Here is a 24775-nt window from a genome sequence, read left to right as displayed (position 1 = left end):
TAAGATCAAAACTTCTACAACAAACAGTTTTGAAGATCTTTAATGTCTATGAATGCTCGGAATAACTTCAGATCTTGAAGCTGTTTTCATTTTACAAACATTTCCTCAGCATAGCTTTAGCATATTTCCCAAATTTACGTGACTAGAAACTAGCTTAGATGATAGATAGGAAACATTCAAAAATGCCTCCTAAATATCATCCAATCTGCGTCTTTACAATTCTTGAAAATGAGAGTCAGCCTATTAGCCAGAAGTGAATTTAAGTTATTGTCCCTCACTTCCAGAACTCTATGTCACAGTGGTTTGAACTCTTTTTAATAGAAAATCAGATGCTAATTAAAATTCATATATTATCAATTAGCTAGTAGTTTCAGATTAAACTGCAGAACGATGCAAATCACCAGAACTGTTTTTTTACACAATGGCATATGTCACTCGAGAGAGAGCAGAAACAGAATTATGCATCCTGCTTCTCTGAAATTAATGTATCTAAGATGTTCTATATGCTGCAAAAAATATACCATCCTTCAAGGATTTTACACAGTTTGAAGAAAAAAGATACATATATATATATATATATATATATATATATATATATATATAATTTTACTGTGATAGAACAAGCAGGACCTCAGACAAAATTTTGTTATTTCCTGCTATCATTCACTGACTCCAGACTGTCAATTAAATCTCTGGTAGAACAATGATTGCCATCTGCAGAAGGAGGATAATACTCCTCTTGATAAATTACTAAAGAAAATATTCTCCTAGCACTAAAAAATACTAGTTCTTGTAAGCAAAGCCTTTAGTTCCCAGAAACAACCATGAAAAATACCACAGGTTAGAAAGGACACAGAGGTAATTTCATGTCTTTGTAGCACTCTCACTGTGAGTGTTGTTGAAGGCATTGAGGCTTTACAAAACCCTCCCTATGCTGAGACTCCAAGGTCCTGACCCTACTTTGATTAGCTCCATTGTGCAGAACCACCTTTTTCACAATAATGGCTCTGTGGTACATATCTGTAAATCCTTCATATAAGCTACTTGCAGTACAGGTGCTTGAAGCCACAGTTATATTAATGAAAAATAACTTTAAGAGTTTAGGTAGTTAAGGTACTTAATAAAATAAGAATCAAAAATCCACAGAGAAATCTGATAGACCCATATAGCATTCTTTCCAGTGTAACAGCTGGCAAAAATTCCCCAAAACCACAAACCTATTGCTTGGAAAAAAGTTGATAAGCTGATTAAATGTTCATTGATAATTTTGGGGTTGCTATCAAAGAAAATCAACCTATTTAATAAAGAGGAGAACTCCCAGATGTGAATAAAACATCCACACCACTAAAACATAGCCAAATGATAACAGTAAACTCTGGGCAAATCCATCCTCTAAGGTGTGCTTAGTTAAACCACAGGGAGCAGCTCCTGGAGCAGGGCAGGGCAGGAGGGGTGTGGGGCCAGCCAGTATTCCTGCCTGCAAATCTGACAGTGCCTTGTCCCTTCTGAGCCACCCTCTGGGAAGCAGACAAAGGTCCTGCTTCTTCAGCTTGGAGAAGAGAAGGCTCCAGGGAGAACTTAGAGAAGCCTTCAGTAAAAAATGACAGAGAAGGATTTTTCTATAAGACCCTGTAGAGAAAGAATGAGGGGTAATGGCTTTAAACTGAAAGAATAGATAAGATATTGGGAAGAAATTCTGTATTGTGAGGGTGGTGAGGCACTGGAACAGGTTGTCCAGAGAAATTGTGCATGCCCCACACATGCAAATGATCAAGACACAGCTGGGTGGAGCTCTGAGCAGCCTGGTCTAGTGGAAGGTGTCCCTGCCCAAATCAGGAGGATAGGAAGCAGATGATCTTTAAGGTCCTTTCCAACTCAGGCCATTCTATGATTCTGTGGTTCATTTTGAATCCTACACATTTAAACAGGCTCCATGCAAGCCCTGCACTGAGATTTTAGGTCTGTCCTTTCTAAGTGTGCCACACTTTCCTCAATTTTTCAAGGTCAGCAGTCTAGCAGATTGATCTAGCAAACCTGTTTCTGTCATGGAGCCTCTGCTCTTTTGTACTTCAAATGTGAACAATGACTTTTTTGTACATATTTGTATTGCACAGAATTAAGTAGCACAAACTGGTGTGATACATGTCATCACAGATTATTATTCCAATTTCTTAGAGTTCCCTGATTGCTGCAGCAATTCAATTAACTTCATATGTTCTCTATTTTTGAATGCCACATCCTGGCACCCAGATATTGAACACATATTTCCCAGTTACTTTTTTTCTTTTTTTCCCTGTAGATTTTCTCACATATTATCAGCATAACATTAGTTTCAGAACAACTTAAATAATTAATTCAAGCATAGTCACAGTATTTTGCACACTTAGTTCAATAGCATCTTGGAATTTTACAGCTTAAATTCAGATAAAAACTGTGCACAGAAATAATTGAGTTTACTACAAAAAGACAGTGTCTCTGAACCAAAAGACTAACAGTATAACAATTCACTTGTCTATACAAAGCCATTCCGAAAGAAAAATACATTCTATTATATAAAGTATAACAGGATTTAAGATAGATTGTAGTGATTGCTCTGGATGGAAGTTGATCAAAACATCTCACAGGTGAGTTTAAATTGTGATTATTAATGGAATGGTTACAATGCTCAATTGAACCTGTCTTTTACAGAAAGCTTTTGGTATAAACTTTGCTGTATATTATATATATATATATATGTTATGTGCTTACTAAAACTTTTTTTAATTGAAAATACTTGCTCTTTGCAAAAGAATATTTAACTCATCGCTCTAAAACACAAGGCTGTGTTGCAGTTAGAACTTGTGCTTTTTTAATGGAAACCCAATTCTCTGCGGCCGAAAAGCCCATTTTTTTCTCTATTAGACTCCTATAACTAATGAAAATTCAGTGCCAAAATAGAATAATGGTTTTACTTTTTTAATTTTGGGGTAATTTTTTCTCTTTGAGATTCATTGTAAAATTATAAGGTACTTCAATAACATTCTATAATGTATTTAGCCTCTTCTTTCAAAACATGATTACCAATAGAAGTTTACACAAAATCTAAGAAAATGTGACAACAGAAAGTACCTGTCAACAGCTTAAGACAACCAGCATCAGTTTCCTTTCAGATGTTTAAATTTCAACCACAAGCAGCATATGTGAATGCAGTATTTTTGTTAATCACAGTATTACATTTAAAATACCCTAAATTTCAAATAGAGACATGGCTACTCAAGATTAAAAAAATAAATTGAAAAATTTTCAAAGCAAAAATAGAGTGCTTGAATTTAATGAAAAAGAAAAATGACAGGAACAGAAATATTTTCTAAGAGTTTGCACACCTTTTACTGAAGAAGAAGATACTAGAAATCACAGCAACTCATATCTATATTCAAAGTCACTAAATGAATTCTAACACATCAGCAAAATACAGTTTGGTAAAAATAGAAATTAAAGAAGAGATATTTTCTACATTACCATGTATATAGAGTTCAGTTTTAGAATTCTGAATTTATTTCATCTAGACATATTTTTAAGTCTTATAACTGAGCTTTAAATCCTGTACTTATAGGAACCAGAACTTATATTTCAGCAATTTATTAAAAAAATTGTATATTAAAAATACAGTGAGATACTTGATTGAAAATATAAATGCTACCAGCACTATGGGCCAGAGAGACTCTCTGCCACTGACCAGCAAAATTCATTACAGATGACACACGAGTGATGGATTAGATGAGCAGAGCACCCACGGGTGCTGGCAGTGACAGGACCTGTCCTTCCAGACCAGCTGGTGGAGCTACCGAGTTTATGACTCAAAGAACAATACTCATTAGTCCACAGGAAAGCACAAAAGCCATGGAACAGGCAATAAGTAAAATGTTTCCTCACCTGGGAAGTTCTCAATTGGTCTAATTGGTGTTTGGTTTATTTTCCAAAGACAAGGGCTTAGCGGTGTGGGGGTGGGCAATGGGAAGTTGCAGGGAATTACACAGTGCTATTCCCTTTGTAAGCCTACCAAACTCTACTGGAAAGGCCCTTAGCCACATGGGCACAGAAATTTATTGCACTGAATATTTGTGTGTGGTCTTATCTGTGCTAGTGTTTGCTTTCTTAACTATTCTCCAGCACAGCTCCTTTACAATTATTTTGTTTCTCCAAGTTTTATTCAGATACTTAAAATTTTAAAATTTAAATTGATATATTAAAAAGAAGTATATACAAAACAATTTATGAACTGTTTTGAGGGCATATGGATATCTAAATAGCCACTATTTAGTATTTTGAATATTTCTAATTACATCCTTAACAGCATCAGTTGTAAGAAACAATTATAGATCAAAGAGGTATATTCATAATTATTATAAATTATCAAATCATTACTGGGCATCTCATGATCCTCCAAGAACTCTAAAACAGTTGTCAACATAAAAACAATATAAATCAAATACAGCTTATGTGCAGCCAAATATCGAAGTTCCCAACATTCCTTTAGTTGAATGTTTGTTTAACTCCCTTCTCCACAAGTGTTTCAAGAAGAAAGGTGGCAAGTGCTTCCGCTAGCACTCTTTGCTGCTCTGTGTACTGCCCTGCTTTGATTTTAAAGGAGGAGACAAAGGGATTCCCAAAACATCATTACATGAAATCTTTCAATTGACAGCAGAGGTCAAAGGATTCCACATGTAGCTGTACCCATGGCAAACCTACTTACTGCAGGTTTCAGAGGGAAAAGGCAACTCTTGGCAGCACTTTTGCACTTTACAAGACCTTACAAATAAGATCTGCTTCTGAGGCACTAAAATTCAGCTTCTTCCACCTTCAGATCTTACCTTTTTCACATTCTCTCACACAGAAATCCCCTAAGGTTGTACTTGATTCACTGCTGAATCAAAATGTCTCATTCTGAAGAGCTGCAGCTGTTCTGTGTCTGCATGCTGCATCTACACTACTCAAAAAGCTAAACACATGCTTGACTCTTCTTTTCCACAGTTTAATTTGTCTTGGTCTTGTTATCAGGCTAGGAGATCACAAACTATCATGCTAGTATGCCTTACTGTACTATTCTCCTACACCAAACACAGAGAATTATGCTTGTATCTAAAACCTGAATTTAGTTATTGATTATTAGGAAATGCAGCTTTACATATATCTGATGATGCAGAAAGTTTCAGTCTTATAATCAGTATGAATCATTAAAGGTGGATTTAGGAAATCCTCTTTGATGTTCTGTATAATGCTGTATTTCATGTAGTCTTTTCTACAATTGGCTAAATAAGCTTGTTCAGCAAAAAAATCAAGTTTTTATCTGCTCTTTTACCTCTTTTATCCCAACTTTATTCCTTGTTGCTCTAACATACTCTATTGCTAATTACTACATTACTGACTATTACTAATTGCTATATTATGTAACTGGATTTCTCTGCCTTTTTGAAGGTCATTATTTTTTTCCTAATAAAACAAATAAAACGAGTCTCAAGATACTTAGATGTTTAAATGTGTGTCAGCTCTGTTTTACCTTTGTTCCTAAAGAAAGCCATAGTTTTTCACTGCTGCAACTCTTACATAAATCCAGCTCCCTTTAGTGTGACATCAGTGACCAGACTTCTCTGTAGTGGCTAACATCAGCCCGAGTTAATGGAATTCTCTCTTGATTTCACACTGATTGCAAACACTTCTAGAGTTCTTTATACCAGAAGTATTTTATCTCTTTTTTTTTCTTAGTAACAACAAAGCTTTTTAACTCTACTCAGCTGATCCACTGTGCATGTTCTAGTCATGGGGCAAGGAGCGAGGAATGCCAGGATTTCCCACATCCTCGATCCTCAATTTGTCAGCAGGAATTCCTGTATCTGAGGACTAGTGGGAATGACCAGAGGAAGATGCTGCTCACCAAACACAGCACTACCAATTTGTTTGCCAGAATGGTGGGAGTAAAAAGCAGGAAGCAAGGCAGAGAGGTTCAGAGAGGTTTGATGAGGTAGCTTGGGAAGTGACTCCAAAAGCCAGCTCTACCAAATGTGAGTTATGTGAGTCCAGCATGTGGCTCACTCAGTTCCCATCTTGCCCTTCCCTCTTCAGAGTACATCTTGCTTAACAATTTAGAACTGGGAAGCTTAGCTCTTATGCAAAACAATGAACTAGTCACAGAAAGATGCTTGAGGGAAATGACACAAATCAGGCTGGGGTTGCAGAGGCACAGTATGGTAAATGGCTAATTTTGCCTCTGGTGGAACACTCTTGTGCTATTGAGCATTTTTTCTTTATTTCCACAATTCAGGTTTTCCATTATGTCAGCATCTACCAGCACTGCAATTTAGACTTTAGTATATATCCTATTTAGTACAAGTTTACTAGTACACAATAAGCAGAAATAAATAGTTGTTTCAATACCAGAAATTAATTTACCTCATCCTTAGTGCCTACAATGTTTTTCTCTCATCTGCTTAGCTGTAAATATTTATATGAAAGTTAATATTTCACTTGCTTTCCATATGTCTGTCCTGAAACCAGCAGCTTCTGAAGGAAGTTATTTAAGAAAATGTCTTTTTCACCCTACTAAACTAAATGTATACGAAATATTATGGAAGCAGAATAATTATTCTTCCAAAAATAGTGAGGCATGTATAAGAAAAATAGAAATACAATCTTTATGAATCCTGAGGAAAATGTATAAGGGGAATCAATTTCATATTTCAGCAGCTTCTAAGAACACTGAGATCTGGAATTAAACTTTTCCTACAGAATTCTTAATGTAAGACTATGCACCACAAAAGGGTATGTACCTTCCTCTAAAGCCTCTAGTAGTGATTACCAGAGGTAGAACAAAGCTAGAGAGATACAACACAGGATTTCTATTTTAATATTTCAATATTTAATATAAATTCTATGTTTATAGCTTTTGCCTTCTCAGCAAAGAAAGAGATTTGATATTTTTTCTTAAGTTAAAGTAATCAAGAGGGACATAAGGATGCTGTTGACCTCTTGACTTCTGTTTAAATAAAGAAATAGAAAAGGTAAAAGAAAATTCTATGTACTGGCTTTTCTGAATGTGGCTTAATGCCTACTTAATGATATTTTTCTCAGGCATGGCACTCATGAGTGCCTGGTTGTGCCAGTTGAGAAGTCTAAAAAAATCAAATCAAATCTGTACACTGTACAGAACATTACAGTCAGCATTCAACTTACATGTTTCAGTTCATCATTTCAAAAGAACTTTTGTAGAAACCAGGTAGATAAATTTTACTTATTAGTTTTCTGTCTCTAGATATTATAGGAATTTAATTAAGGGGAATTGAAGCAGTAGTAGTAAAAAAGTGAAGACAGAACTCTCATATGGCTTATGAGATTTATGGTTCTCACCATTTATGGTTCTCATCATTTATGGCTTTGAAACTACACAATTTTAAGAATGCATGTTGAATTACTACACATATGTGAATATTCAGTGTCTAGTTCCACAGTTTCATTGATAGAATAAATAACTCACTTTCAAGCACTGAAACTACACTTAAGCAGAAGAATAAATTAACTGTTTATTTCTGGAGACATTGTTTGATGTGTGCAATAAATAAACCACCATATTCATAAAATAATTCCATTTATAATTTTCCTCTTTAATACATTCCAATAATACTGAAGATAAAAGATGTAGAGTGATGCCCAATAGTATGGTGTCAGTGAAATGGAAAAACAAGGGTAGTAAATACTTCCTTAGGTAGTCATGTTCTATCTCACTCCTTTACACAAGAACCAATTTAATCTGCACCAGTCCTACTTCTGACTCAAATTTCAGTTAAGCATTGAGGAAGCAGGAGAATCAGCAGATTAAGTCTGGTTATACATACAATACATAAAGTCATATTTTTGTGGTACATACAGTCACAACACTTACGATAAGGTCCACTCACAGTATTACGCTCATCTCTCAAAGGCAACACCTTTCAAAGCCAACAATATAGAAATACTTTCCATAAGTGTCAAAATAAAAGAAACAGCTAAACACAACAGTATCCGAGTCCCTCTTACATGTTAATAAACATTCCTATGCCTTGTGCAGTTAAAATTACATTTGCAAAATACCCAAATAACCATGCAGCACATCTACAAAGCTTTAAAGCATCTTAAGCCATTTTCACGGTCTTGGTTTTGTCAATTCTATTTTCATTAGTGGGGCTTTCCATTTGGAAATGGACTTTGCTAAAGCACTTCTATTTTCCCACACTGATATATATTCTACAAAGTAATAATATGAAGTGTATTAGTCTAAATTATCTGCAAAACAAACAATCAATTTTAATAATAGTTAATAATTAATATTAAATAAATGTGATGGTTTATTTACATTCAAATACTAAATGTCTCATTTTATAGTAGCTTTGCCAGTCCTGGGAGCAACCTGGAAGTAAAAGTCTAAACCAGATATCTTTTCCTCAGCCAAATTTTATAGGTCAGAAGTCTTGTGTTTTCCACATAAAATGTGACCTCAATTAATGAAGTCTTTTAGAGGACACTAAATTATTTTTGCATAATAGAAATTTAAATTGAAATTATCTTGATTATTTTAATTAACATACTCTATATGACATGACCTGTTCCAGATAGCAGGAAATTTTGGATAGTATATTTAAGGCTATACTACTACATAGATATTCAGATTCTTGGCAATCTGCCACAGCTGGGGTAAAAGCTTTTGTTAGTGTAAAAAATACTTTTCCAAGTGCTAAAAAGCCACTATTGAACTAAGTAACTGCATCTTCCAGCTTTCAATAGATCAAGATAACTCTGTTCAACTATATGAAAGCCATGAACAAGTTTCAATAGCTCTCATGCCATCTGCCACTCAATAAACATATTTTTTTCCTTCTCTGAGTTTTTAAACTATGGCACTATTGTTCATTCTGATAGACAATTACACTGCTTCTTTCATTTGCGTTAACTTATCCCTCTTAAATTTTAATAATCAAGAACATTGTGTGTTAAGAGTTTTGCTGCACATTTCCAACATTTTATTATAGACACATAAGAAACTTTTACTGAAGAAACAACCTGGCACTCATCTATTACTTTCTGATAAGATGTTGAATATTTCAGTTTAGCATATTTTGTTGCTTTTCAAAACAAAACTCCCTTGCCTTAGAATGATAATCTTGTTCCAGCCTGGAATCTGATCCTGCTACCTGTTTGTACTTGCTCATTTTCATTTGGCGATTCCTTTCTTCTACATCCAGTGCACCTGTTAAGTTAAAAACAGAAGGAAAAAAAGAAAATAAATACACAAGCAGTAATAATTTTCAAGGTTAAAATTAAGCTCATGGAAGTTTTAACAGAAAGAGATTAAATTTGATTTATTTAAGTTCCGTGCACGTAATTTTAGTTCCTGAATTATGATTTTGCAGAAAACCAAAAAGATGTAACAAGAGAAAAATAGCAAAGTATTCCAGCAGAATCTTAATAAGTGTTGTATTATCTACACAATTCAAATGAAGCCAACTTTGTGAAAAAAACTCAATATAAATGAAACACAGTGTTTCCACAGAATATAATTTTACTATTTTAAGAATATTCAAGAGAAATTGAGTCTTTTATTTCATAAGGAGGAATGCAAAGATAACCTGCTTATCTTGGGTAGAGATTCTGGTTCTGCATTTATCATATTCTGACATATCAAAATAATAATCAATAACAGCCACAGACTAGCAGACCTTCCATTTACTATTTGAGTATATTCTTAGTATGCTCAAAAAATTCCAAGAACAACTAATGGAATCTTAAAGAGCCACCCAGTGGCATCACTGTATTACAGTCTAATGAAACACAGCTTCAAGAACAATTCCAGGATTCACTCCATATGTGATTAGCTTTAGTCAGGGATGGGGTCTCACTACATGACTCAGGCAGTAGCTGGTTTCAACAAACTGGTACTTTACCATGATTTACAATGTAAAATAATAAGGAAGTGCCAAAGCTAAATTGGAAGATTGAGAAATAGAAAATTGAGAGGGAGACAACAGCTCAGAAAAGATTTGAAAACAAAATATGATTAGCTATCATACACACATAAGTAGGAGTCTTTTCCACTTTAACCTAGTGTAAGTCAAGAATAAATCATTATCCACCAAATGCTAAAAAGCTTTAATTTTGAATGACATTTTTCTTAAAATATCCATAATTTTAATGCAAAAGTTGTCTAGGATAAAAATTTCAGAATCCCGCTAATGACAAGAAGTTTCTGTATATTGTAAGTATTGAGCAATATGGGCTGCATCTATGGAACTGAGATGGGAATATTAGATGCCAGTGTACTACAGTACAGAAACCTGGTTTAAACTCTAAACCTCAGCTGAAAGTAATGATCTAACAGCAAAGTGGGGCTTGGCACAGAACTTGTGCCTCTCAGCTTTGTGTTTTCTCTCTTGAGAACAATAGGGGTGGTAGCACCTACTAGGAGAGTTGCCAGGTAGATGGTGTGGCACTTCATAGGAAATCTGGAAGGAGAGGAGGTAAAAGGAAGTGGGAATGCAAAAACACTAAGCTGTTCTGTTCCCTATAAACCCTCTGGCTTCAAGTTTTTTTATTCTGACTCTATCTTTACACCCTAAAACAACATGAAAGAAAAGACTTCATCAAATATTCTAAGAGAAATTAAAATGAAGAAAAATTAATGAGAAAAAAATAAATGGTGTTTTATAAGGAGAAATATAATGAAAAAGAGAGCAGCAGATGAAAATTTCTAAAATAAACTACAGTTCATTTTTCCTATCATAATTTTCCTTAATTATTATAGAACCCATAGCAGTGTTTGTCAATTTATCATTAAGATGAAGTGAACTTTTTAGCATCTAGTTATAAAAGCTCTATTTTTTTCTATTAAAATCAAAAAGTTACACTGGAAAATATTTCATTTTTTCAATGATAGAAGTGACATATACTTTTCTTGAAGTAAAATACTCCAGCCTCTTCTCAAAGAAAGAAATCATCTTTTGCTGAAATCAAAATCTTCTTGTCCTTTTTCAGTAATGTAAGAAAGGAGACATTTTTCACAAAAAGGACATTTTTCAATTTTTCTTATGTTTTATTATGAAATCATGACATGCTTTCTCTGTGCCCAGACATTCTGCCAAATTTCAGGAAAGTGCAAGTGAAGAAATAACAATTCCTGAGCATAAATTAGAAACTTCACAATTACTTGAGAAAATATTCATTCTTATTTATGATCAGTTGGCAAAGTGAAAGTTAGATTTCCACAAATACAATTGCCTATGATATGTACAAAATATGTCACTCAAAAGGGGAGAATAAGATATAAGGTCTTGGTGTGTCTTCTGCAACAAAACAAGCAAAAATTGTAGCTTTTTTTCTCAAGAGAAAAACAAGACAGAAAAATGTTGAAAAAATTTTATTAAATTCTCATAAAATCTTATTAAAGAAAAATCTAACTTCATTTGTATTTTTGAAACTGTCTCTAACAAGTGAGTGAATTCAGTTATGAGCAAAAAGAGGAAAAGCCGAGGCAGTGGATAGTCCATAAAGCAGAAGAAAGCTCTGGTTCTGCTGTGCCTGGAGCTGACATGCAGAGTGCAGGGCTGCTGCTGCCCCGGGCTGAGCTCACTGTGACTTCAGCCAGATGCAGCTGGGACCTGCATGGCAGCAGGACAGGCTGGAGAGGGTCACAGCACCTCCCATTCCCGTGGCCCAGCACAAAGGCATGTCACACTGAGTGGTGGGAATGCGGGGCTGTCATCACCTCCACTCCTGCTGGCAAATCTCTGCTTAGCTCCCACTTTTGGGGTTTAGCAGGAGAAGAAAATACTTTTAGAGAGTTCAGCAACAGTCGGGGTGCAATAAAGCTTCAGCTTTTAACATGAGTTCGGTAACCAAGGCAGAACATTGGTCCTGCCCTAAGGACTCCAAGGCAGTCAGGAGTTGTTCATGGAGCATATGTCAAGAAACCAGAACTAACCTAAATCTAACCATTAGTTGTCAACAGTGGTTAAAATGTAGGAGCATTAGCTTTCACACACCTGAATGACAAGGGCTGACTGAGTTCTTGTGTTGTTAGATCCTGAGCTGGAGACCAGTGCAACACGTTTCAGGACTATAAAGACTGGCACTAGAAAAGTTAAAGCTGCTTCTGATATACTGAAGTACTGCCACAATGTATCAAAGTGTAAGCACCCAAATTTTGGCCAGGTAAAGTGAGTTCATTTCTTCAGGAACATCCTTCCAGAATTTTGCTTATATATAGTAGTTGTGCCTCCAACAGAAATATCCAACGAGACACTAAAATTCCAGCCATATGAACACAAAAAATTAAGACTGAAGACAAGAACAAAGCCTGGTGCTGCTCACCAGACATAATTGGGGTCATTGCACTGTAGGCAACATTCTAGAGTTTTGAACTCTCTAGCATTAAAAACCCTTGGCCTAAAGGTCAGTTCAGTGGCGTTTTCACGAGCACAAGGCAATTCCTGGCTGACAGAGACACAACTGCTGATTCATTACCAGCTATTCCCCATATTTTCAGAAGAGAATGTGCTGAGGGAAAGTAATATAACTACACAGGAAAGACTCCTGAAATGCGAGAGTAAGCAAGAAGTTCTATGCAGTGCAGCCCTGTAATCTCTCAGATCCACAAAGACTGCAGTGAGAGACTGTTGTGGCAGAGCTTAGCTCTAGTGCTACAGTAAATTAAACCTTGGGCCACATGAATTTGATGCTTGTTTTTATCTATGGAAATGTAACCACTAGACAATGAACTATAATTTCAACTTTGGCTATAGGATATTTTGTAACAGAAGTAGGAAATTTCTCAAGACACAGACAAAAGGGTGCCTGGAGGCTGTGGGAGTAAATCAGAAGAGAAAACCCCAGATGCTGCAAACAGGATTGCATGTGCAGGAGTGCAATCAGAAAATAAAGCCACATATAGAGACTATAAAATCCAGTCACAAGCAACAGGCGGGGCCCCAAATAAGAGGCACCCAGCATGAATTGTAACTACTATTGCCTATTAAACATAGTAGGAAAAGGAACTCTGCTTGATTGTTTTATTGAAGTGGAAGCTAGGGATAAGCCCTGTTGAGGTAAGATCCACTTAATTCCTGCCATGGTCTAGGTGGTGGCTGTATAACTCCATTCCTACAACAGGACTCAGGACAAGCACTAAAATCACTGCTTCAGCTTCAAATAAAAAAACATTATTTTCATGTTTTAACTTGAAATAAGCTAAGATGAAACAAGATAAGATTCAGCTACTTCACCACTAAAGTGAAGGGCTGTAATCAGTGATTTGGTTAATACCTAACTTTTCCTAACCCCTGAGCTGTTCACTGAGTCACAGTTTTACAAGGAGATAAGCAGTCATTGAATTCAGCCCAGAGCTAAAGACTGTTATTTGCTCTTCTGGTCAAATACTGGCTCCTCTCTAGGGTAAGATTCTTCAGCTGATAGCCTGTGATCCACACCAGAGACAAAAGGGACAACAAACTGGATTTATTATCCAGCTCAGCCTAAGGCACACCTATCTGGTTAAAAACCAAAATAAAACCAGCTGGGACCTCTGGTGTTTCATTCTTTCTTTCATTGTCTTCTCTCTTATTAAACCATTCTAGCTCCTAGAGATGCTGGTGATGGAGATCCTATTGCAGAATCTGAGTTTGGAAGAGGAGTTTGCTGTACAGTGAGGCTTCTGTGGCACAAAGAGTTAAAGGGAATCTGTATGGAAGAAGAGTGAAGTTTCCCTTATAATATCAGAACAGATTTTAGTTTTGAATACATATGAACAAAAGGGATAGAAAATTTGGGAGGCACAGCCACTAAGGCATGGGGGAAAAAAAACTTATGATGACGGGACTAAAGTCTGATAAAGACTGACATTTTGGAAATCAGAAACTTCTAAATAGAGCAGAAAAATGTGTGCAGGTGAGCAAGTTCTGTGTCTGGAGGGGGGAGGACAGAACAGAGGTCTTAAAGTGTATGGTATCTGCATTTAGCTGATTCTGGTCTCTTTCTTACCATTTCTCACCCTTATTTGACACTCTTAAAATAGCAAAGGAAATACATTTGAGAAAGCCCTTTCTTAGGTTCCATTTCCTAATGTCTAGATTTTGAAATCTACAAAATACATAAAAATTGCACTCTGACTCTTTGCTACATTTACTCAAACACAACAGATCAAAGAATTTAAGGGAGAAACACAAAAATATTTTTAATAAGTCACCCTACCTGTATCCCCATTCTCTGGATCTGTTTTCTTTTCTTCTACAAATGAAATCAATATGTAAAGCAAAAAGAAGGGGAGAGAAAAAAAAATGCAGAAATAATAATAAAAGTAATATAAAATGCATTAAAAAGGAAAACATTAACAAAACTCACCAAATTAATAAAACATGAAGAATTTAGTCAACCAACCAAGTATGGTGCTCTAAATCTAGAGGCATATTCACTGCATGCTAGTGCATACATTTGTGTACTGTTATTAAACATTTATTGAAGGGAACCCATGGATATTTTGTGCACTTCCAGAATCATTAACACACTCAAGAAAAAGAGAGCAAGGCAGGTGTCAGGTAGAGTTACTTTCCAGTTTTCTTAATCAGCATGACACAAAAATAGAAGTAAAAAAAAATTTGCTTGTGCTGTAGGTTTTATGCAGTGCACACACAAGACACAGTCTAATGGTTCAGGCATAAAAATTGAATGTGTCAGAAGGGGTTTTGGCAATTACTTTAAATCTTCATTGGTTTAATCAATTTTCATAGCTTCTACAGGTTAAAAGGTTTAATAATGATATTACTTAACTTGTCTTAGAGTTAAAAATTATGAAGAACAAAAGACACTACAATCAATACTCAGAAACCCAGTTCATGCACATAAACTCAGCTGACTGACGCCAACTCTGAATACATATCAAAGGTTGTAAATGGCTCAGGGCATTCATCTGTCACAAAGAAATGAAAATACATTGGATCTCTATCAAATAATTTGGCAGCCTATAAATAATCTGAAATACCATTTTTGGTAAATAATGTGAAAGAATTTTAAGTCAAATGAAATTTACTTTAATTAGAAATACATTAACTTTGAAATAGGTTCTGTTTCCTTTTCAAAACTGTAGTAAATTCAATTAAAACAATCCCATTAATATGGAGCAACAGCCCCCAAGCTACACACCAAAAATAGTATGCATGACTAGAACTAAATGTTTGTCCAGTTATTGGTTATTGAGGATTGCTCAAAAAATTATGATCTAATTTACAGTACACAGACTGAAGAAGAAAACAAGAGTTGCTGTATTTTAAAGAAACAGAGTTTTGTAGGTGGATATCAAGGCAGAGGATGAAGTCAAATTCAGAGAGAAATGATACTCAAGCAAGGTAGAATCATAAGACTGTTATGGAAAGGAAACTGTTATGTTAAGGAAAAATGTGTTCCTACAGAGAGCATAAATAATATGCTACACTTCAATAGGACCTGGCTTCCTATCATGTGTGGGATCAAGATTATTGTTCTGCTGGCAATTTCTAGTGGAACTATTAGGCAAAGTAATGGGAAACAGATATGGCAGGTCATAAGCCTACACTTTCAGCAATCAGTGGGTATTGGATCAGTTTTGGAACTTCTCCCATTCCCTGACCTTTCCTGCCCCACACTCTACACCATTTTTAAATAAGGCTTTTTGTGTTCTTCTGAGCTGGCCTTTGGGCAGCCTTACTATCTATGTGGGCTGTGGACAGTGCTAGGAGAATAGCAGAGAATGATAGTTTTGTTTGCTTTTCAACCTTTTGATATTTTTATTTTTCTTTTAGTTTTAAATTGCTGTTACCAATATAAAATCTACAAATACAATTTCTTTTATTGTTGTATTGCTTTTTAAAGCAGAAAGCAATTTGATAGCAATATCACTGATTCAACATAATGCACAATAGAGGAAATTGAATTGAGTCATTAAAACACCCATGAGCTTGAGCTCAGAGAGAATGATGACATTTCTAGGTTGGTCCATATGCATAGTGAAAAGAAATCTTTACTTTGCCTAAATATTATCTTAATATATAAATCTTATATAGGGTAATAATTTTTAAGAAGTCTATAAGTCCATTCATCCTTATGTCTAGATGTCTTTCAACCATGTATCTTTAAATAAATGCATTGTCAAAATAAAGAAGTTTGAAACCTGTCCAACTTTCACTCATTCTTGTTCTATATATACAAAATATACAGAAAAATATTTTCAAACCAGACCGTAGAAATTAATATCATAGTATTAGAAACCACAAAAGTCTATTAGATTCTGGAACTTTAAAAGTGTAATTGAAGTGCTGTGACAAATCTCCACAACAGGTATATTCTTCAGATTTTTAGTAGAAAGCTCAATACAGTGGATCCTACTCTTCAAACTGAAGTTTCGTATGTATTGTGAAGAGCTGCCTGAAGAAGCACTAGAAAGGACTGAAGATTGACTTGAGAAAGATCTTACTTGGGTGGAAGCAGCAGAACTGAACAAAATTGATATCATCCATTTACGAAATAAAACAATATTAACAGCAGCAAAGATCACTGTGGCTATGGACCCATTCATCACCTCTAAAGGAATTCAGAGCAGGTTCAGGATGTTGATACTAAAGTAATTAATGTTTTTGTTTGTAATGTGTTCAAAATGAAAAAGCTCTAAGGAGTCTTAATGTCTTGAAACTGCTGAAAATCCATAAATCACTATGAGATTATTTTTAAAAGTCTCAATCTGAAAAATATGAGAAGACAAAGTCACCAGTCATTCCTAAAAAATCTTGATCTGATTTTTTTTACAAATGATCAGTATCATCATATTAGTCATTATTTTTCTACATTACTTAATTTAACCTTGATTTTCAAAGTGAAAAGCATATATTGTGTCCTGTGGTGTAATGTTCTCAATTAAAGAACTAATTTTTTTCAGAGCAACGTACTTTGGAGAAAATAAATCAATGCTTTCATGAAGGAGATATTTCTGCACATTACAGAAAATAACTGTATGTTTTCTTCTTGATCACAATACAGATATATTTAAGTATATGGATGAAATATAGAAATGAACTATAGATATAGAGAGATTGAAATGCTAAAATATCCTCTCTCAAAATCTTCTTCTACCATCACAGAAGACATTGCTATTATAATGACCACTGACATTTTATTTAATAGTAGACACAGCCATGCTCCTGTGTTCCCCTAATTCCCTGTTTTTTTCTAACTGGTCCTAATATATCTGTGAGATATCTAACAATCTAATATGTATCCAGAATAAAATTAATAGAAAAGAATACAATAGCAGGCTTGTCAAGAACTAAAACTGATCTAAAATGGCCTTGATTTTCTTGGAAATGCCTTAATCCAATGAGCTTTGCTCTTCTGATGGGTACCTGGGGGTGCCAGGGCCCCATCAGACTTCACCCACATCACACCAAGAAGTTTCATGTAGCAGGGACTCCAAGTTCCTTGGAACAGGTGAGAGAATAGGACAACAGTTCCACAGAGGAAGCAGGATAGCAGATTTCTCCCTAGTCAAGGATATTGATGGCAGTATTAAGCAATTGCTCAAAAATTACTGATGGCAGCATTGAACAACTGCTCAAACTTGCTGGCTTCCTGGTGAAGATAAGGGGCAGCCTTAAGGTTACAAATGGAAGGTGCTGGCCTTCCCAGAGTTTCTCCCTTTCTGTCTTGACCTTTCTCTTCTTGCTCACCTGGGATCCAGGTGAATGAGATTTGCAAAAACTGAAAAGAGGTCTAAAATAAATCTTGACCTCCTTGCTTTGAATGAAAAAAAAAATTGCAGCTTCCAGTGCTGGAGGATACACATATCACTGCAAGAGACAGATATGGAAGTCCTCGTTTGTTTCTGAGTTTAAGCATAAGATGTGGCAGTGACTAATAAAAGGTTTTATCCTTCTGTTTTTCATATTTGAGACACTTAATATCAGCAATATGATTAGGAATTCAATTTATGCAGTGGACAAATTAGCTCCTCTACTTTTGAAAATAGAGTCTGATTTCTGAAAGTAGTCCAAATTATTAAATAACATTTTATTTTTAAAATTGAATATACATGTAGTATCCTAACTTTGGGTAAGTACTTCAAAAAATGCTAGCTGAATTTCTTGCTAGAGATTTCTCACTAGAGATTTCTCTTGAAATGCTATTCATGAGAATATGGGAAAATCAATTTTATTCTGAAAAAAATTCCCTAAATCACAAAATCACAGAATCTTCTGAGCTGCAAGGGACGCATAAGGATCATTGAATCCAACTCCTGGCCCTTTACAGGACAGCCCCAAGAGTTTCACCGTGGACTGAGAGTATTGTCCAAAGATTTCTTGAACCATGTCAGGCTTGGTGCTGTCACGCCTGGGGAGCTGTTCCAGTGCCCAACCAGCCTCTGGCTGAAGAACCTTTTCCCTAATATCCAACCTAGACCTCCCCTGACACAACTTCAGGCCACTCCCTCAGGTCCTGTGACTGGGCACCACATCAGTGTCTGCCTCTCCTCTTCCCCTCACTAGGAAGTTGTAGACTTCCACAAGGTCTTCCCTAAGTCTCCTCCAGGCTGAACAGACCAAGTCACCTCAGTCATTCCTTGCATGGCTCCTACTCAAGCTCCTGCATCATCCTGATAGCCCTATTATCAAATCAAGCAAAGGAAAGATGATTGTCTCCTGAAAGTAAATCATAAAATGTAGAAGTATTTGCTTTGAACATCAAAACTTGCAGTTAAAGGTCTTGTACTCAAAGGATTACATTTCCTCCTGTTTGCTGAGCTATTAAATTCCAAGTCTACCTCTAAGGAATTAACTCTAAATTTTGTCATTCTGGCTTTCAACAGTGTGAAAAATATAACTGCCTAACTGGTACAGGTCTAACAAAGTATCAGATGCTGTGATATAAATGGTTACTGAACTTCACTCCAGGCCTTCTTGTCTGATCTGTGGCAAATATAAAAAGAAAGTACTGCTGCAGCAAACAAGTTCTTTCCAAGCCTGTGATCCACATCACAGGCTGAATAAAAAGAAAAAATCATTAATGGTTGTTGTTAATATTACTTATATATTCTTGATACTTAATATTACTGTTTAAATGTAACTTATTTCCCTTAAAAGGGCATGCTCAAGAAGACTATTTCAACCAGCCAGCTTCCTAGCAGGGAACATGGCTTCACATTCCTGTTTTCTATTTGAGGATTGCTTGACAGCTTTTTTGGTTGTTTTTTGTTTTTTTTTTTTTTTTTCTTGTTGGTTTCAGGCTTGACACACTAAAGAAAGACTAAAACCCGGGGGGCATTTCTTGCCACTTAAATAAATTTTTATCACAATGCTAAAAGCATGTTAACAATGTTTCTTTGGATTATTTGCAGAATACATGGCACTGTTTAGTAAAAGAACTGAATAAAATTGTATGGTAATCTAAACAGGGAAGTTAAAGAATCTCTACAATCCTGGGTTTATAAATTGACAGGGTCAGCTAAGGTCTCCATCATTAGGTACAGATCAGTGCAGATGGTAAAGGACAAATATCTTTCTAAGCAAGTTGGAAAGTTCTATTTTGCATATTTATTAAAGTGATGATTAGGGCTATGACTAGCCCTTTTTTATGCTGCCTAGATCCTTTTCCATGGTGATTTTTGCAGGGTAGCCAGTGATGTTTTTCTGTGTCTCATACAAACGTGTACAGACATTTTGGTAGCTTTCATAAAATACTGAGGTCTATGTGGAAAAAGCATGGAAGAAAGAAGTACTAAGTCAAATATTAGCTAAAACATCCTATTTTGCTTCTCCCAAGAATTCTGGCACATCCTCCCTATATAAATGACATGAAATAGGATTTTGAAAGTGTGAAAGAAAAATATCTGAGTGGTCAGTGGGCCCTTATATTTTGTACTCATAAATATCCATTCTGATCAGCCACACTATAAGCTATTAATTGTTTTCAGGAAAACCTGAGCACAGTCTTATTATAAAGCTTTCCAATATCCTGTTTGCTAAGCATGCACCTCAGAGTTCCCACCACTGGTACACTGCACAGCATAACCACTGAGAATTTTACATTCTAATACAGCCACTTCCAATCATAGGCATAAACATTTGGTGCCTCTGCTTTCAGAAAAGCTAACAGGTATTAATAGAGATTCTTCAGCCATCGAAAAATGCAAGATATATTCATTAGCATCTCAATAACTAGAAAGATAGTCAAAGGTTTAACCAAGGAACACAAAATCATCACCTGCATTTAGAACTCAGAATAGTTACAAATTAAACTACCAAACATTTTGCAAAGTTATGCTGTCATTTTAAATTACATAATCTGATGTATTTACTATTTTAGCTTCAGCAGACTAATCATCAGTCTTTATTTTTGTGGCTTAGTACAGATGGCTACTTTGGAAGTCTTTGGCTTCTGGATTTAATTCTAAACAAAATAAAAAATAAGGACAAAGAGCTGCCCAGCCATACAATATGATACATCTATTACTCTGCTAAGTACCTGTAGATTGAATTCAGAGTTTACAAAATTAGACTGAATTTGGAGTTTACCCTTAGGGTTTTGTTGACCAAATACAGATTTTGGTGCTTTAAATGTCTCTTTCACAGTCTAAGGCATCAGATTTTAAATAAGCCTGTCAAACTAAATATCACAGAAGTGTTCAGAGATGCACAAGTAATTTAATCATATTTGTGCTAAAATGTTACAAATACTACCCAGAAATGTTTTTTCAACATAAGGAAAATGGAAACAGAACAAGGCATCATCCTGCTCTTTAAAGGAAAGTGTGTCACAGAATACTGACTATAATAATAACTCAAAGCAGAGGGATGTCATGTTCTGTTTATAAAGGGTAAGTATATCACAGAAGATTCACTCTTGGAAGACTTGAAAAATCTCTCACAGTTCTGTAAGATAAGAATAAATTAAAAGAGCTGTGCTCCTTGACTTCTACTGCAGCTGATATCTTAAACACTGAACTGTACCATTTTTTTTGTCCTTGTTTTCTCCTACAGTAAATTTGCCACATCCTTTCACTGTTTGGCCCTCCAATTTCCAGGTCTGTGAGATCTTTCAATTTGGTCACTCATACTCAGTAACGTTTGCTAGATTTTGTAGGCTTCATTTCCATCAATCATGTTATTACAAAGAAATTTCATAATAAAGCACCAAAAAAGAAAAAAAAAAGGTATCTCAAAGCCCTTGTCTATTTGAATTTCACTCTGAACTTTAACAAAAACTCTAATCAAGCCTTTGTGTGCTCTGAACATGACAGCTTTACACCAGAGGTTGCAAAAAAGTACTTCAATATCTAGTTCCATGCCTTTCATGGCCCTTTAGAAATGGAACAGTCCCCACTATCTTCTAACTTCCATTCATGTTAGAAAGTTTAGACTGCCTTGGCATCACTATGCCACCCCTTCTCATCTTAGAATTACTCATTCAGCACTATTTTTGCTGTAGGAGCACTGACTGCCTTTGTACTGGCATGGATCTGCCTTTGCAATGTTTTGATGATCATTTTTTGGGCAGTTACTTGAGTCAGCTAGATCAATTGCTGGAATTCTGAAGAATATTCTCTGTATTTCATATGTTGGAAGAACACAGTGTGCAATTGCCAGTAATTTTTGCTATGATAATAACTGGTTGGTCTCTCCCATCTTAGAGGAAAATTAAGATGTCTGCTTCTCACTGAGGCTCTTGGGCAGACAAGGGCTCACTTCCACTTCTCTTGAATGGAAGTATTCTTTGTGAAGACATGGGACTATGAACAGGCACACATCTCCTCAACAGTTTTCACAACATCTAAACCTATGAAACATATTAATTTGAAAAAATATGAAAACCCTGCATCTCAAAGCACATTTGTGAAAAGCATGTATTGCAAAGCTCCTCCTTCATCCAAGAAAAACAGGGTTTAATCATTAAGGATGCTATCAAGCTCTACTGCTGCCAGATAACATAATTTATATTAAAATACTTTTGATTCTTATCCTTCTGAACATGTTTTGTGCTTGAACTATGCAGCAAAAGCTTTGCACACACTTTCATAAGACTTTTGAATAAAAAATATTGGTTTTTCAAGGAACAAAATTTTATTTTTTATAATTATAGATTATAATATCCAGATAGAGGAAATTGCAACATTTTTCTATCAATAGAATTGTAACAAATTCAGCTATTTAGCTTTCACAAGACTTCTTGGTCTAATAACACCTCAAATCAATAGCTAATCCTCTGGAATACATTAATTTTGGTAGCATCAAAAATAAATTATGATAAATAAACTATGTGAAAATAATTTCCTAAGAAAACCTATAAAGTGATAATCCTAGATTCACACTTGTTAAAGCAAACTAAAGCAATGGGAAAATGCTTTGTTCTAAAGTATGCCTTTGAAATTAAACCCTTCTTTTTAGCTGTGCTCCAAGTGCCTGGTACTGAAACATGTAATCTCATTTGTTACTAAGGCAAACATGGAAGAGGACCTTCAAATGTGCATCTGAAAATGTGTTACTATACACACAATAATTTTCTCCTGAGTTTAAGGGCAGTAACAACAATTATTGCAACTGCAGAGCTGATCATGCTTTTACATTTGTGTGCTAGACAATTAAATTCATCAGTGCCTAACACATTTACTTTACACTGTGAGCTAAGTAGTGTTTTGCAGAATTGCAATATTATAAAGAAAATGAATAATACAGAGCATTACTTACTTATATATGTTCAAGAAACACAGGTGAAGAAAATAAATGGTATTTTCTGACCAATTTAAGGTCTGATTTCTTCCAGCACCGAGAGAGATATGGACTGATTCCATATTCTGATTTAATATATTGATTCAACCAATAACTCAGAGGAAGGTTTTTGAATAAAAAGGCCTACAGCTTTTATTAAGAACAGATAGGAAATGGGTCACCAATCTTCTAAGTTCATTTTTGTAATAAAAGAGATTCAGAATCACTGCACAGGAACTGGCAGTGAATCATAAGCGCAAGGTAAGTAAACTCAGTCTTTCTACAGCATAATTTATTAATTCCTAATAGTAGTGATTTACAAAAGAGCAATTTCAGAAAACCCTGCCAGTTGTCTTCCCTACCCATCTTCAACTATTTTTACCTTGTAATTTTAACAATTTCTATCATGAGATTTGTTTAACATGAAAACCACAGCAAATAACATCTGCAAAATTCTGTAAAAATAATCTCTGACTCTAATTAGGACAAGACCAATATGAAAGGTAAAACTGAGCTCTGAAGGAGCCAGTCACAGTAGAGAAAAGACAAAAATGTTTCACTAAATATCACCTAAATTTAATGGTCCGTCAATGTACCCCAAAACTTCTCCAGATTTGCTAACCTAAATGGCATCCAAGTGGCTTCTCTAATTTGTTGGGATAACAGCAGAGAAACAGGAAATTAATTAAAGCTTTTACACAGTAATTGTAAAATTTTAATTTTATAGTTGAATTTAATTTAATTAAATATGGGGAATTTTGCTGTTGTTCTACGTACCACATCTGAACAAGCAAGGAAATGTGAACAAATACAGCATTTTCAGAGCTAGGATGCCTTGATAGATACTAGTTCTCTGCCAGTAATATAAAGTACATGGAAAATTCAATAAAATGTCAGCTTAAAATTTGTTATGAAGAAAAAACATAAGTAATGTACAATATGAAATAAAAGCCTCATAAACAATGCAATTAAGTGAGGACTCCTTCAGTGTTCTGACTTCTTGCTCTCATACTATCATAAATTTTTGATTTGCACTTTTTGGTATGAGAAAAGAGCTTTTGTTCACTAAAAACTCTACTTCTAATTGAAACAGGCTTTATTCAAAAAAAGGTTTTATTCAAACACTAAGTTTGAAATTCCATTGCATGAAATTTAACTTACTGAAATGTTTCTGTTTTGAAATTATATACTCCCACAGTCAAAAAGAACTATTTGTAAAAGAGTTTGAGCAGTTTTTGTGGCAGTTTTCAAATGCATAGGTAAAACAAATTATAGATTGTTTTCATGTGTTAACTGGAACTTTAAAGGCTAATTTTCAGATGATTTGAGATGGGAAATAAGAACTGATGTGACAGAATTCAAATCAGTCTAAAATCTTAAGGTATAGCCTACTTGTCATCAGCTACCTTTCATCACTTTTTTTTTATAGAGTTCTTAGTTTATAGGTAATAGAAATTACATAAGAGTCTTAAACTAAAATTCTTACACCTTGACAATATTTTGCCAGTTTATTGGGGGGGAAGAGAGGGAAAAGTATGTGAGGTGAGCTGTGATAAAATCTACAGAAAAGGTAAAATAAAAAAAATAACACAGAGAAAAGCAGTAGAAGAGACAGACCTGAGTTTGTTCTCCTTGATGATTCCGCTTCTTCTGTGATCACATCGTGTAATGTACAGACATAGACAAAGGAGATGGGCGTGAGAGGATGTATTCAGAAGGTTAAAACTGACACTGAGGGAAAGGGCCAAAAATTGTTTTAGAGAGAAGTCTGCAGAGCAGAGTTAGTAAGTGGAGAAAAAAAAAATAAATAAAAGACACTAGAAGAAAAAAGAAAGCTGAGAAAGAAGCGGTTAAACTACTGTTGTTGGAAAAGAACAGTAAAGACAGAGTTAGTATAGAAGCTGAGGAAATAATAAAAGTTATAACTGACAGCAAAGTCAATCCCTGTAATGATGCTGAAGAAAAAGCTGGATAGTAAAAGGTATGTTAACTAGCATAAA

At 35.1% G+C, this 24775-nt stretch overlaps 1 protein-coding gene across 50 annotated transcripts in view; it reads right to left on the bottom strand.

The window, feature by feature from the left end:
- The window catches only part of RIMS2 (regulating synaptic membrane exocytosis 2), a 445064-nt gene that overhangs the window by 79738 nt on the left and 340551 nt on the right, over window positions 1–24775 (bottom strand). For 24 of the 50 annotated variants that reach the window (XM_064394206.1, XM_064393838.1, XM_064393857.1 and 21 more), the window contains 3 exons: window positions 24393–24425; window positions 14245–14280; window positions 9153–9253 (listed from right to left, as the gene is read on the bottom strand). The exons of 5 other annotated variants lie outside the window; for them this stretch is intronic. In XM_064394206.1, coding sequence (XP_064250276.1) covers window positions 9153–9253; window positions 14245–14280; window positions 24393–24425 — 170 coding nt within the window. The remainder of the gene's footprint in view (window positions 1–9152; window positions 9254–14244; window positions 14281–24392; window positions 24426–24775) is intronic. 21 more of the 50 variants (XM_064393867.1, XM_064393898.1, XM_064394009.1 and 18 more) reach the window with 7 other exon arrangements.

This window comes from Passer domesticus, chromosome 1 (genome assembly GCF_036417665.1).
Source record: "Passer domesticus isolate bPasDom1 chromosome 1, bPasDom1.hap1, whole genome shotgun sequence".
In the NCBI taxonomy this organism is placed as follows: Eukaryota; Metazoa; Chordata; class Aves; order Passeriformes; family Passeridae; genus Passer; species Passer domesticus.
The sequence above is the reverse complement of the archived record's forward strand: the minus strand, read 5'-3'. Positions and strand labels throughout refer to the sequence as shown.